The sequence below is a fragment of the Saimiri boliviensis genome, chromosome 11 (genome assembly GCF_048565385.1).
Source record: "Saimiri boliviensis isolate mSaiBol1 chromosome 11, mSaiBol1.pri, whole genome shotgun sequence".
Lineage (NCBI taxonomy): Eukaryota > Metazoa > Chordata > Mammalia > Primates > Cebidae > Saimiri > Saimiri boliviensis.
The window spans coordinates 82,443,617-82,459,226 of NC_133459.1; the positions used below are offsets into that span (position 1 = coordinate 82,443,617).

Sequence of the window (15,610 nt, forward strand, 5' to 3'; positions counted from 1 at the left end):
ATGCAAATTGGGTATACATTTCTAGAGAAAAGGCATGACTCCTCCAAAACTGAAAGGAGTGGTCCCACTGCTCTGGTGGGGGTTTTAACTGTGGCCTCACCTCTGTGCTCCTTTGTAACACAAGGACAAAAAAGAAGTGGAAGGAAGTTATGCAAGGAGCTTTGAAGACATGGTGGCAAGAAGATGAGAGTGTTCTGATCTGACACACTTCTCCAGTAAGCATCAGCTACTAGGGTGCTGGGCACAGGGATAGAAGAGGCTGGGGACTAATGGTGATTGAGTGGATCCAGGTGAGAAGGGAGGAGAGGCAAGCATTCTGCCAGCTTTTGTAATGTGATATTGATGCACAAAGGTTGCTTAGCTGGATCCAGAAGGCACTGAAGGCAGGAGGTGGTGATGAACAGTGGAGAATGGGATGAAGTCAGTAAAAAAAAGACTTCTACATGAAGTCAAAGCTCTTTAGTTGGAGAGCACTGAACCAGTGCTTCAAACATTTAATGTCTGTGAACCACTTGGGGAACTTGCTGCTAAGAAGCACTTTTAGATTCAGTGGCTCTAGGGTGGGCCCTGAGATTCTGCATTTCTCATAAGCTCCCAGCTGATGCCCATGTTGCTGGTCTTTCAGTAGCCAAGAGCTATTGTCAACAAATCATTACATGACCTAGTTGCTTACCTTGACTAAGCATCAGTTTCCTCAACTGTAAAGGCCAAACTGATGATATTTAAAGTCCTCCTACCTCTAACATTCTTATTCTAAGGTGAAGTAAAAAAAAAAAAGTAAAACTGATCTGAGTAGACAACTACATTCTGAAAGAAGAAACATGTTCAAGAGCTCTATGTCACGCACTGTCCTAGGCCTTTTTCTCCTGTATTTCATTTATTCTGAGATGTAACATTTCTCACTTTTAAACATCTCTAAAGCACATGAGTCTTTAAAAAAGTTGGCATCTTAGATTCACAGAAATTGGACAGAATTCTGTTAATTTTATACTATTTGTAAAATTTGCTTTATAAAAGTCTATTTGATTGTTCAAATTTTGTATTACTTTGCAATTATAGGATTATACTTTGTTTAAATACTCATTCAGAACTCTCTGAAGTCTGGCTGACCTTCCACTTATAGTTATTGCTACTGAGGCCATCAAGTACCTCGTGGCAACAAAACTGAGTTTTGAGGTTTTTTTTCAAGATAGCAAAAACCCTAAGTAAAACATCACACTTCAAGCAGAATAAACTGATATCTACAGTAACAGCCTCATCATTCAAATGAATATGAATCTGATAGAATATTCCAGTCAAATAAATAATCCTTTGGGTGGGGGGTAATTCCTGCTGTTCTTAAAACAGCAGGAAAAATGATGAAATGGTCATAATGTCTCCTGCTAAGAACATGTGGAAAAGAAGAATGTAAGACATTCAAAAACTGTATTACAGAAAATGAAACACTAGATTAAAATGTTAGTTACCCAAATGTTGCAAAGCAAATAAACAAACATTTTTAACAGGATTTATAACAGTCCTCCCAATGAGGCTGACCTGGAAAGCTGTAGTTCTAGAGGGATATACCCATTAGCATAAGTTAAGGGAAACACTAATCTGATCTATACAATCAGTTGTGCAGTTAAATATAAGCCCACCAGGAAAGCTGGGCATATAGGTAGATATCTGCATTTAAAACACTGAAGGATGATTCCCTTAATAGTAAAGAGAGTGCAAATTTCTTGAGTAGTTAATCTGAAACAGCTTCTGCTAATTCACCTACATCAACTAGAGTGCCACATGAATGACGTCAAACTCAATCCTATTTATATCTGCAGACTTCCTTCAGTGTATCCAAGGAAAGAGAGCCTAAAATCCAGTATCATGTATTCGAAGAATCTTCATTATACCTTTTAGATACGTCTAAAGACTCTCTTTGACAAGTTACATTTAATAAGTCAAAGCATACAATTAACATATTTAAGCAATCTCTCTTAAAGTCGAATTAGACTGGGTGTGGTGGTTTAGGCCTGTAATCCCAGCACTCTGGGAGGCCAAAGAGCGTGGATCATGAGGTCAAGAGATTGAGACCATCCCAGCCAACATAGTGAAACCCTGTCTCTAATTTAAAAATATATATTAAAATTAGCTGGGTATGGTGGTGCACGCCTGTAGTCCCAGCTACTTGGGAGGCTAAGGCAGGAGAATTGTTGAACCTGGGTGGTGGAGGTTGCAGTGAGCCAGGATAGTGCTATTGCACTCCAGCTTGGTGACAGAGTGAGACTCCATCTCAAAAATAATAATAATAATAATAAAGTCAAATAATAACCAACCTCTGTCCATTTAGTTAAACATATTCCATATTCTGAGAGAAATGAACAAGAAAAAGACTGTCCAATGGTCAGGAAATAATCCTGCTTTCCAGCATTGCCAGTGCTATCTAGCTACTGAGATTGACTTTGGCCACATTTCTTTAATAAATTTTCCAAGAAAAATGAATCAAGAAAAACAATGTATGAATCACTGCAAAACTGCTGTGTGGTATATCCAATTTGAGTCACCTGTTTTTAAAACGGCAAGGGATAGATGGCTTACTTGAATCAGCGGGTAAGAGAACAAGTCCTCCTGTCACAGTTACTGACTGGAATCACCTACAGGGAGGAGCACAGCTGACCACCCAGGTAAAAGATTAAAACAGGATTAGCCCCTGTAGGTGGACTACCAAATAGATCTCAGGTTAGCAGCAGCTTCCAGGGAGATAAGACAAGTGACAAGTGACATTTCAATGTTGCTGGCTACAGAACCAGGCAACTTTCCTCCGGATATTCTCTGAAAGCACCATGGGAGCCAGATACCACACGTGTCCTTGATGGTGCCGGCTCATGGGTTGCTTCTTTTAGAGTCAAGAGCACATGACACATTTACTCACCAAGAGATTCTGAGTGGGTAGCCTATAGAAACAATTAAAACCTTTGTCTCATAGGGTACTCTCCTGTTGTGTCATTAAGGCACCTTAAGATCAGATTATAGGAAGTACAATCAAATGAACTCATCAATGTAAATCTCTAATTTTAATAAAACCATTCCAAATTTAAACTGCTGTTAGAACCCCTACTGCTGAACTGTTGGTACTTGAGGAGCCACAACTGATTAATTTGCAACCCCGGCAATAAAACTGAGTGCTCTGGACATGATGACTACACACCAGAGGTTTGTTGAATGAATAACAAAACAATAAAATAATAAAACTATATACTGTTTAAAAGTCTTAAGTCAAACACCTCACATTTATATACGGTATGCTCTAAATTGTTAACAAAATAGCACAAAACAATTCAATTTGATTAGCCATTAACCTGTTGCCAAGGGATCTCCTATGAGAGAAAATGAGTTATTAATCACAATTCACCTTTGAAGAGCATTTCTGTATTTTACAAATAATAAAAACAAGTGTACAAAGCATCTTTACGTATATTATTTCATTTAACACATACAGACCCTTTTTTCAAAAAGCCTAATCACCCCCTCATAGGGAAAAAAACCAAACAAACTAAAAAACAGGACCCATGCATTTACCCCAAAACAAACAATCTTGAGTTGCTCCAAAGAGATCCACAAATGCTGGTCCTGTCCCATTGCCACAACCCCACAGTTTCCTGAGCCAAAGCCCTCTGCAGGCCAATGTTACAGTGCCAGCCCCTAACACGTTAGCTCTCATCAAAGCAAAGTTGTTCCATGTGGGTTGCTAGCACAGGAGGGCATTTTTGCTCTTACCAGAAGATGATAAAGGCACATCATGAAATTATCACTGCATTACCGAGCTCTATGTCGTTGTCAATATTCAGTGTCTCATTAGAAGGAAACATGCTCTCTTTCTTGTAACACTGCTTACAGACTTTTAAGCCGATTCTATTGTCTTCATTTTCTCCATAACCAAGGGTCCCCAGAGCAATGTCCTTTAGATGATAATACTATTAAAAAATAGTCAAATAAAAACCACATATGACCTTTTAAAACTTTGATCAGAGGTTATAGCATATAGAATGTACTTTTAGCTACTTTGTATTGTTTACATCACGGCCCTCAATAAAACTTCCCAATTTAAAGTACTACAAAGAACTCTTCTCAGGCTGTTCCGCAAGACACTGACTCACTGAACTTGAAAGTAAACACGGTGATGGACGGCTCCCACCTCACTAAACCGAAGCCAAGGTCCTGCCTTATCTCTGTGGTCCCATCTCCTACTCCAGTCCCTTGGCTCCACCCCACAAAGCCGCACTGGCCTCCAGGCAGTTCCTGGAGTTCCCACACGTATTTCCGCTGCTGGCTCTGGCTGTTCCCTCTGCCTGGAGACCCATGTACACACCTGCTTGGTTTAATCACTCCTTCAGCTCTCAATTCTGCAACTCAATGAGGCCTTCCTTCCCCAAGCCAAGGAAAATTGCAAACATATATCAAAACATCACATGGTACCCCATAACTATAGAATGTGTATAATTATGCCCTGCCAATTTAAAATACAATAAATGCAGTAAAAACAAATAAAGAAAATCACAAATATCCATCACCACACGCAGGCACGTCCCACTCCTTCCCTGCTTTACTCCTTAGCAGTTATTACTTTCTAACATCTACTGAGGACATGAGCCATCCACACTCCACAGCTTACATCATTGAGTAACATGAACAAATATTAGCTTACCTGAGCTTACATTAACATGGTTTTACGTTGGCTATCTGCACTAATAGGGCTTTAGTAGCCCTGTCTTCATTAATATGACTTTACTATTCCAGAAAACTTTTGCCCTGGACCATAAGAGTTCCTGTATTATCTCAGGAACATCCAAAAAACTCATTGAAATATATATCAATTGGAAGATTTTGTCTGAAAACAACTCCAAGATTCTTTGAAACTGCCTCCCCAGTCTTCACTTTGCCATGTCCACCAGTCCTAAGCTATTATATTATCATCCTTACTTAATTCTAATCAAGCTCCCCTCGCATTGAAGAACTCCCTCCTCACCCAAGGCAATATGGCATCTGATCAAGACAGCATCTCCCTTACCACTCTAAGTAATAAGCTCAGCTTTGCTCATCAACATGTTTTTTGCATGGTGTTTTCAGGAAGCCAACATTTGATACTACATATTCCACTCCTTTTTGTCCAGTTCTTCCTTCTAGAATTAAGCTCTATAAAGGAAGGTGTTCTGTCATTTTATTTACTGCTGCATCCTCAATGTCTGGAATAGCACCTGCTACATGTTAGATACTTGAATATTTATTGAATGAATGAAAAAGAACAGGAAAGGTTTCTCTTTCTTAAATTATTGCTTCAAGTCTACCAATCTGCTTTCTCACACCTGTTTAGATACAACTATTTTATATTCCATATTCTTAAGATTCAGGTAGGGTTACTAATGCTAAAACATCACAATTAAGACCATAGAATCCCTGAGATATATACATACATACATACATACATACATATATATATATATATATATATATATATTTTTTTTTTTTTGTAGAGATGGGGTTCACAATGTTGCCCACACTGGTCTCAAATTCCTACACTCAAAGGATCAACCCACTTCAGCCTCCCAGAGTGCTGGGATTACAGGCATGAGCCACCATATCAAGGCCAGAATCTTTGATTTTTAAAATTTATTTTTATTTTTTTAAATTGCATTTTAGGTATTAGGATACATGTGAAGAGCATGCAAGATTGTTGCATAGGTACACACATGACAGTGTGATTTGCTGCCTTCCTCTCCTTCACCTATATCTGGTGTTTTCCCCCATGCTATCGCTCCCCAACTCCCCACCCCCCACTATCCCTCCCCCATTTCCCCTCAACTGACCCCAGTGTGTGATGCTTCCCTCCCTGTGTCTGTGTGTTCTCACTTTTCAACACCCATCAATGAGTGAGAACATGCGGTGTTTGATTTTCTGCTCTTGTGTCAGTTTGCTGAGAATGATGGTTTCCTGGTTCATCCATGTCCCTACAAAGGACACGAATTCATCAATATTCCATGGTGTATATGTGCCATGTTTTCCCTGTCCAGTCTATCATCGATGGGCATTTGGGTTGGTTCCAGGTCTTTGCTATTGTAAACAGTGCTGCAATGAACATTCGTGTGCATGTGTCCTTATAGTAGAACGATTTATAATCCTTTGGATATATACCCAGTAATGGGATTGCTGGGTCAAATGGAATTTCTATTTCTAGGTCCTTAAAGAATCGCCACACTGTCTTCCACAATGGCTGAACCAATTTACACTCCCAACAACAGTGTAAATGTGTTCCTATTTCTCCACATCCTCTCCAGCATTTGTCTCTAGATTTTTTAATGATCGCCATTTGAACTGGCGTGAGATGGTATCTCAATGTAGTTTTGATTTGCATTTCTCTAATGACCAGTGATGATGAGCATTTTTTCATATATTTGTTGGCCTCATGTATGTCTTCTTTTGTAAAGTGTCTGTTCATATCCTTTGCCCACTTTTGAATGGGCTTTTTTTTTTCTTGTAAATCTGTTTTAGTTCTTTGTAAATTCTGGATATCAGCCCTTTGTCAGATGGGTAGGCTGCAAAAATTTTTTCCCATTCTGTTGGATGCCGATTCACTCTAACGACTGTTTCATGCAGAAGCTGTGGAGTTTGATTAGGTCCCACTTGTCTATTTTGGCTTTTGTTGCCAATGTTTTTGGTGTTTTGGTATCTTTGATTTTTATGTTAAGCTTTCATCAAGTCTTCTGAGATTAAAAATCTACTCTTGCTATTTGATCTGGGGTAATTTTCCAAAAGCAGTAGGTATGAAGTGATAAATTAAAAGGATAGATCTTTTTTAAAAAGTCAAAATAGGCAAACTCTTTTGTATGAAAATATAGCTTCTGAAATAGCAAAATACATTTTTTGGCAGACTATGCAAAACTTACAATAGGAAATTTTAACATATGTTTAATTTTTGTTTGTTTGTTAAGACAAAGCCAAGTATCAATACATTGTTAAAGTATAGATCATTCACAACAAAACACTTGCCTGATTAATAGCAAAGAAAATGCTCTCATAGACATCCTCTTGAGTATATACACTGCAGCTGTAGTCATCTTCATCTATACCAGAATATCCTTTCAAAAACAAGTGCTTGAAAGCAACAGTGTTATCTTCTTTGAAAGCAACCACCAGCTGGTTACTTAAACCAAAACGAACAAGCTAAGAAATAAAATAGAAATACATGAATTATACCACTTATCAGGGGAGGCAAATGTTTTCTCACTATCATCAACCATTACTTATAAACATCAGAAAATAATATCAATTTTTTTGGTTTATACTAATAGCATCAATGTCAAAATACAAGTCCTAAAGATGAATAACCTCATCAAGCTACACCAGCAATTCAAAATAGCATAAAATTAGAAGAGATTACCACTCCCAATGACTAGTGACCTTACTGGCCTTTCATTAAAGAAAGAATGAATCCCAATCAGCTAAGTCTAAATCCATTTTTCTCATACTTAGATTTCAAATTAATCATTTTCAAAATTGATTACTTAGTAAAGCAATAACTCATTGTATTGATTTAAAATTCAGAAATTGTAGTATTTTTAAAAAATCACAACTATGTTTTATACCTGGCTTTTAAAAGTGTTTTTTGGGAAGAAAGTAGCCCACATAAATACTTACTCTGGCTAGGAGGTAATAGTTGTCAAAGGAATTCAACTAACCCAGCTCTGCAAGAATTTTCACCAAATTCTACAGTATCAAAGCACATGAAAGAATAACAGAGCATGCTTTACTTATATAATGTCAAACCCATTCATTGTCACCAAGCATCTACCTAGTCCCGAAAAAATGTCGACTTATTCTCCCTTTCACTGTTCACAATTCTGGCATAATTTAGGAACCCAAGAGCTCTCTTCACTGGAAATGAAAATTTTCTTCTTAGTACCCAATAAAGGGAGGAAATTAGTCAGTATCAAAAGTTTACAAAATATCTAGGAAACTACAAACAGAGCTACACACATACCCCATCATGCATCCACTCTCACATACAGAAGCGTGCAATCACACTTCTCTCACACACATGCACTCTCATTGGCATCCTTCCTCTTTCATATACACACACAGGCAGTGATAGTAGTCAAATCTCTAAGCCCCATCCCACACACGTTTCCCCACCTCCCTAAGTGATCTCTTCAGATGCCTTATAAAGCAATGAGACTAGAAAGTTTGCTCCAAGTCTTCACTCAACGAAGCCATCAAATTTTGGGACTGTTTTCTTCCTATGTGAAATTAGCAGGTATAACTACATGACCCTGACAGTTCTGCTATTTGTTGTCATTCCATGGTTCAAGATGATACATATGAACAATAATATACAAGATATCAATTCTGAACAATTCAGATAAAACTAAGGTTAATTTAGCTGGGTGTGGCAGCCTGTGGCTGTAGTCCCAGTTACTTGGGAGGCCAAGGTGGGAGGATCACCTAAGCCCAGGAGTTCAAGGCCAGCTTGGCAACATAGCAAAACCTGTCTCTAAAAAAAATAATAAAGTAAAATAGCTAATATTAATTTGCATATACAAACAACACGTAGGCATAAGATTTTTTAGTGGTTTATATTTTTTAGCTTTTATATGTTGTCTGACTTTTAAAAAAAATACTAAACAATTAGGAAAAATAGCCACCATTTTCAGCAATTATTAAGTGCCAGGTACTCTGCTAACTGCTTTACATGCAGTGTCTCATTTACCCCAAGTGGTCTGTGAAAATGTTATTATTGTTATTCCATTTTACATATGTGGAAACTGAGATTTAGCCTCATTAAATTGCCTGAGTCACCTAACCAGAATGGAAACCAAGTCTAATTCCAAAGTCATCTTTGTTATGCTATAAAAACAACTTTCTTCTGCTGAAAAAGTTCTTTGGGATGTTTCTTATAAAAAATTTAAGTGCTAGATTTTCAGAATTAGGAAAGGCAACTATCGCTTGAGAATGTACACAGGTGCTACCGTTCAGCATTTGAATCTCACCATGTCACATTCCTCAAATGCCATGTCAAAGGATTGTGCAACTGCTAAAACCCAGCTATTCTAAGGAAAACATCAGATAAGAAGTTCCACATCATCCAATTTGTGCTGAAAATTAAGCAACAGAAGGTTATAAGTTCTTCTAAGCATGTGGTATCTGCCAATGGTACCTGTAGGCGGAACCAGAAAATGTCATGTTGCTCTTTGAAAGCTGAAATGTCAACCAGGGAAACAACACATACATGATTGTTTCAAAATTGTATTAAAACTACTGACACATATGAAAAAAACAGGTACACATACCACACATGAATGAAGTTCTTCAATCAAAGTTTGCTGGGTGCTTACTCTAAGTCAAGCTGGGGTACCATGCAGGCAAGAACAACACAGCATGGTATTGAATAACAACTCTTATCTGCTGAGAATCAAGCATTTTGCTTAAAATTTATAATTATTATTTTTCACTTAATTCTCAATGCCCTGTGAGGGAGCTATTACGTGGGGCTCTACAAGGACAGGAATGTTTTTCCTTTTTCCCTATCATCATATACTCAGGAAATGAAATAATGCCCTTCACAATGTCAAATACTGAATCAGTTGATGAATATAATTCCATTTTATACATATGCAATCTGAAGTCAAGTAATTTATCCAGGTTGGAATATTCAGAAAGTGTTAAAGATCTGGACCCACGTCTGTTTGATTCTAGTCTGTCTGTTCTCTCAACCTCTTGGTCCCATAACCTTTTAAACTGAAATTTTGCCAATTTAACTCTAGAGGCAGGGATATTAGACCCATTCCTCCCACATTAATAGTGAAGCTAAAGAAATACAAAGAGAATGTGAATTAGGGAATGAACAAATTGACCATGAAAGTGGTATATAGTTTGCTGAAATTTGAAGTCATAACTTTATTTAAACTCAAAGCTCATCAAAACTCAGCTTTGGGAATGAGAGAACACCATTGTAATCTCTGATTGGAACCTCCCCTATCTGGCATCAGGAGCAAGAAATTTCCTCCATTCTATTCACAGAACAAGCCAGGATCAAAATGTATGCCCCAGCATTAGAGAAGTTTGGGATTTTCAAATCATCTCCTAAGGAGACAAACCCTGTGGAGGAAAGTGCAAAATCCCTTTCTTGCTATGACAGAACCAAACACTCCCTGCAGAGCAAGAGTAAGGGATGATGGTATTGGCCAAATGACTGGGTTTTTTTTTAAAGGAGTTGACAGCAAAATGCATCCTAGCCCCACTAATTGGACATTAAGATTTGCTGAAAGTATAAGACAGAAAAATAATTACTTATAAGTGTAGTCTGGCAAAGGTTGTGAATTTAAGACCTCATTATGAAATCAATGTAGGATAAAATATTCTGTACCAGGTAAAAACAAGATACTGCTCTAATTATGCACAAAGTGTTTGGGAGGGAAAGAGTAGAACTAGCAAAAGAATATAGGCATCTCCTTCAAGATTATAAATTACTGCAGAATGCAGAACAGAAATTTTTTAAAAAAATTTTTCTCATCAACCCTTATACCCATCCCATTAGACTTGAGGATGGAGCACAAAAAGACAGAAAAAGAGAAGGAGAGAAAAGTGAGGTGTTATGGAAGGAAAGGTAATCAAAACATATGCTCCAATTAGATATCACCCAAGTAGCAAAATTTGTTAGAATGATCCTATATGGAAACAAAAGTTTAATCCTTCCCAATTTTATTAGGGGAAACAGGGTATGTCCACATGAAAAGTAAACTATAGGTCCCAGAAATATTTTGTTATTAAAAGTAAAATTAGAAGGCAAGGCACAGTAGCTCATGCCTATAATCCCAGCACTTTGGAAGGCCAAGGTGGGAGGATTGCTTCAAGCCAGGAGTTCAAGTCTAGTCCCAACAACAAAGCAAGACGCCACCTCTACAAATATAAAATAAAAAGCTAGGTGCAGTGGTATGTACCTATAGTCCCAACTACTTAAGAGGCCGAGGTGGGAAGATCTCTTGAGCCCAGGAGTTCGAGGTTGCAGTAATGCTCAAACTCAAGCTATGATGGTGCCACTGCACTCCGGCCTGGCTGACGCAGCGAGAACCCCCATCTTGAAAAAATAAGAAAAAATAAAATTAGTAATGTAGACTGGAAGATGTACCAAAGAAAACCGTGTGCTGGATGGTCAGGCAAGACCCAGCGGGGGAGATGGAACTTCAAATAGTACCTGAAAGGTGAGGGAGAAAAAGAATCACTCTGGACTTGGAGGAACAAACAGGATGTGGACAAGAATCGTTGGGTTGGCTTGTCTGGCTGGGATTTGGGTAAGGTACAGCAGATGGAAACTTGTTGGAAAAACAAGCTGAAGGAGATTGGAACTCTGAATTCCAGACTAGAGAGGTGAAATTTTGTTCTAGGAGAGTGACACAATAAAGGCTATTCTGCAAAAAATTAAGCTGATATTAGCATTGAACGTACATGGATAAGAAAAGTAGGTATAAGACAAATCTAGAAGCAGCCTGACTAACTTATCTATATTCCTACACTGCAAACTCTAAAGACAGGACATATATCTAGAATAGAAACAGTGAGTACAGACTCCAGAGCCAGACTGCCTGGGCTCAAATCCTAGCTCTGTCATTTACTAGTTGAAGGACTGTAAGTAAATTACTTAACTCCCTTTGCTCCAGTTTCTTCATCCATAAAAAGGGTATTATAATTGAACCTACCTCACAGGGTTGTAATGAGGATGAAATGAGTTGACGTACAGAAAACTTACATTGTGCGTGGGACATGGCAAACACCAAGCTAACTATTAGCTGTTAGCAGCACTGGTAATACAGTCACAGCTGTATTCCCAACAGAATGCCCAGAATATGAGGTGCTTTCCATTTATTTTTAATTAACTACAGAGTCTGTGCTAGAGAGAACATAGTGAGTGTGGGAAAACATAAATAGATGCAGTTTTGAAGGAAGAATCAGTAAGATTTCGAAGGTATCAGGAAAAAGAAGGCAAGTCAAAGATGGTGATATGGTTTAAATTTGTGTCTGTGTCCAAATCTCAAGTCAAACTGTAATCCCCAATGTTGGAGGAGGTAACTAGATCATGGGAGTAGACATCCCCCTTGCTGTTCTCATGATAGTGAGTGAGTTATCACGAGATCTGGTTATTTTAAAGTGTGTATCACCTTCCCCTTTGCTCTCTCCTGTGCTCCGCCATATGAAGATGTACCTGCTTCCTCTTCACCTTCCCCTAGGATTGTAATTTTCCTGAGGCCTCCCCAGCCATGCTTCCTGCATAGCCTGCAGAACTGTGAGTCAATTAAATTTCTTTTCTTCATAAATTACCCAGTCTCAGGTAGTTCTTTATAGCAATGGGAGAACACACTAATACAGATGGCAATGATATTTTATGACTGAGTAAATTAGAATTTTAGTAACGTTAATAGATCAAATAATTGAAGGAAGTTGATTTAACAAGAAAAGAAATTGGCAAACAATTAAAATTAACCAACTGACAAAAGGGGACATTATTTCTTCTCCTTCCAAATAATACTAACAATGTATCAATGTATCTATTTTATTGGTTACCAAATCAAAACTTCAAATCCAAGAATGAAAACAAGCTAATAATAAGTATACACATTTTAAAATGTCTTTGCATCTCAACTGTGTTGTTTGTTTTGAAGTAACTTGCTTTCCCTAAACTTGATGAGTTGGTACATATGGCATGTCATACACTGAGAAGCCTCTTTATGACACAGAATAAAGAAGCAACTCTAGTTATGGCAGGGATCTTCTCCCATTTCTAAACTACATGAAGGTATTTTTAAAGTATTTATTTTAATGTTCCAGAAATAACATCTTTACATACTTCTATACTGATAACAGAATGATTATTTGCCAGTAGAGAAAAATACCACCAAATTAGTTTAAAAAGGCATGTGTTTCAATTACAGTTAACTATAGCAGTGATCCCCAATCTTGTTGGCAACAGGGACTGGTTTAGTGGAAAGCAATTTTTTCATGGACTGGAGAGGGGTGTGGTAATGCTTTCAGGATGATTCAAATGCATTTCATTTGTTGTGCATTTTATTTCTATTGTTATTAGATTATAATATATAATGAAACAATTATACAACTCACCATAACGCAGAATCAGTGGGGGCCCTGAGCTTATCTTCCTGCAACAAGAAGATCTCATCTAGGGACGGTGGGAGACAGTGACAGATCATCAGGCATTAGATTCCCATATGGAGCACACAACCTAGATCCTTCCCATGTGCAGTTAACAATTGGGTTTGTGCTCCTATGAGAACCTAATGCCACCACTGATCTGATAGGAGCCAGAACTAAGGCCATACTGCAAGCAATTGGGAGTGGCTATAAAGACAGATAAAGCTTTGCTCCGTTGCCTACACTCACCTCCTGCTGTGTAACAGGGTTAGGAACCCCTGACCTACAGAGAAGCCTCCCCAGTACTGGTTCAGCAATACAGGCCCAAAACTAGAGGAAAACTCTGATGGCTGTTTTGATACCGGTAATAAAGAGCTCAACAATATGAACACAAATAAAAGGTCCAAATGTAGCTTTTGTATAATCCTGGTAGTGCCTGGAATCAGTATTTACTTAGATAGAGCACACTGATATGATAAAAGGAAAACTTAGGATTCAGTAAGTCTGAAGACAAAAACACAGATTTTGAAAGTATATTGAATAAGGTGTATTTAATAGAGATTTCAAGAACACAAATGTGCGCCACTCAGATATAGAAACCCCTCACCACAGATCTACATTTATTCAGTATTTACAGAATCTGTACACAGAGGACCTCAGGATCTGTTAGTAAGACAAGATCATCTTCTAAACAGAACTTCAACCTACCCTCTGCTCTCCAGATTCAATATAATTTTAGTTTTATAAACTTGAGCGTGAACTTTTCAGAACAAAAGTCAAGTACAGAACACATAAAAAGAGTTTTGTCTGGGGGTAAGGGAAAAACCAGATGAGATAATAATATAAGTTACCTGTGTAGTTACCATGACTATCTTCAAAATCTGCAAACCCAGTTTCCATGGAATCTGGCGTCTGGCTCGGTATTTTTCACAAGGGCTCATGAAGTAAAACCTCAGGTCTTCCCTTAGACATTCTTCTTTCATCTCAGAATCATGATGTGCCATTGCATTTCTGCCACAGAAGATCAATTTTAAATACCCAGGAAAGCCTGTCTCTCAGTTCATGAGAAAAAATACTTTCTATTCACTTGCTTTACCTGTTTAAACAGAACTCTCTCTCCAACCAGGGAATTCCATTTCTCTTTAGAAATCTGAAAAATTGGCCAGGTGTGGTGGCTCATGCCTGTAATCCCAGCATTTTGGGAGGCCAAGGCAGGCGGATCATGAGGTCAGGAGTTCAAGACCAGCCTGACCAACATGGTGAAACCCTGTCTCTACTAAAAATACAGCAACAACAACAACAAAAATAGCCAGGGGTGGTAGCGCCCGCCTGTAATCCTAGCTACTCAAGAGGCTGAGGAAGGAAAATCACTTGAACTCGGGAGGCAGAGGTTGCAGTGAGCGGAGATCATATCATTGCACTCCAGCCTGGGCGACAGAATGAGATTCTGTCTCCAAAAAGAAAAAAAATAAAATCTGAAAAATTATTCCAGACCCTCTATCTCCTACCTTTCCAGACAGCTACCAAACTTGTTCAAAATGGCCAATCTTGGCCAGGTGCAGTGGCTCATGTCTATACTCCCAGAACTTGGGAGGCCAAGGCGGGCAGATCATTTAAGGTCAGGAGTTCGAGACCAGCCTGACCAACATGGTGAAACTCTGTCACTACTAAAATACAAAAATTAGCCAGGTGTGGTGGTGATCCCCTGTAATCTCAGCTACTCGGGAGGCTGAGGCAGGAGAATCACTTGAACCCAGGAGGTGGAGGTTGCAGTAAGCCAAGATCACACCACTGCATTCCAGCCTGGGTGACAGAGCAAGACTCCCTCTCAAAAAAAAATTAAAAATTAAAAACAAAACAGCCAAGAATTATAAAAAATTGATTTTACTTGCAAGACTCATCAATTCCTACATCTTAACATAGAGCATTGATCTGTCACTGGAGAAAGTATGTATGTTTATGTTTGTGTGAGTGTGTGTAAGTATATGAACAAAAACCAGATAGGACATTTTCATGATACTCCAGGTATGACATTATAGAAACTTAGTATAAACTAATGGAATTAGATTGTTATGGAAGCAGAGAATCTTTGTTCTGTGATGCTGTACTGGAGAAAAGGACTATGACCCCTTTATTGGATAAAATATCAGTGATTATATGATTCCAGAATACATGTAGCTTCAAAAAGACAAACTGCATCTCTCTATTTAAGCCTACTCAGATATTTGTCACTTTATATTAATAAAATTTTGCTTTTACTATTTCAAGGACTCTGGATTCAGGAATGAGCACATGACTCAAGCTAGGCTAAAAAGAACCAATGAGATGTGGTTCACAGGACTGTTATTATAGTCCCGAAGTGGGTTGTAGAAAACAATCCACTGGGAGTATAAAAAATATTAGTATTTCTATTTCATTCTTTACATTAAAAACTAAAAAT

At 38.2% G+C, this 15,610-nt stretch overlaps 1 protein-coding gene across 3 annotated transcripts in view; it reads right to left on the minus strand.

Moving 5' to 3' along the window:
• MCOLN2 (mucolipin TRP cation channel 2) overlaps window positions 1–15,610 on the minus strand; it is a 73,618-nt gene that overhangs the window by 31,675 nt on the left and 26,333 nt on the right. For 2 of the 3 annotated variants that reach the window (XM_003921359.3, XM_010346921.3), the window contains exons 2-4: window positions 14,022–14,181; window positions 7,021–7,194; window positions 3,797–3,950 (exon numbers count right to left, since the gene is read on the minus strand). In XM_003921359.3, coding sequence (XP_003921408.3) covers window positions 3,797–3,950; window positions 7,021–7,194; window positions 14,022–14,181 — 488 coding nt within the window. Of the gene's footprint in view, window positions 1–3,796; window positions 3,951–7,020; window positions 7,195–13,140; window positions 13,199–14,021; window positions 14,182–15,610 lie in introns of those variants that run through there. The other variant, XM_074381095.1, reaches the window with a different exon arrangement.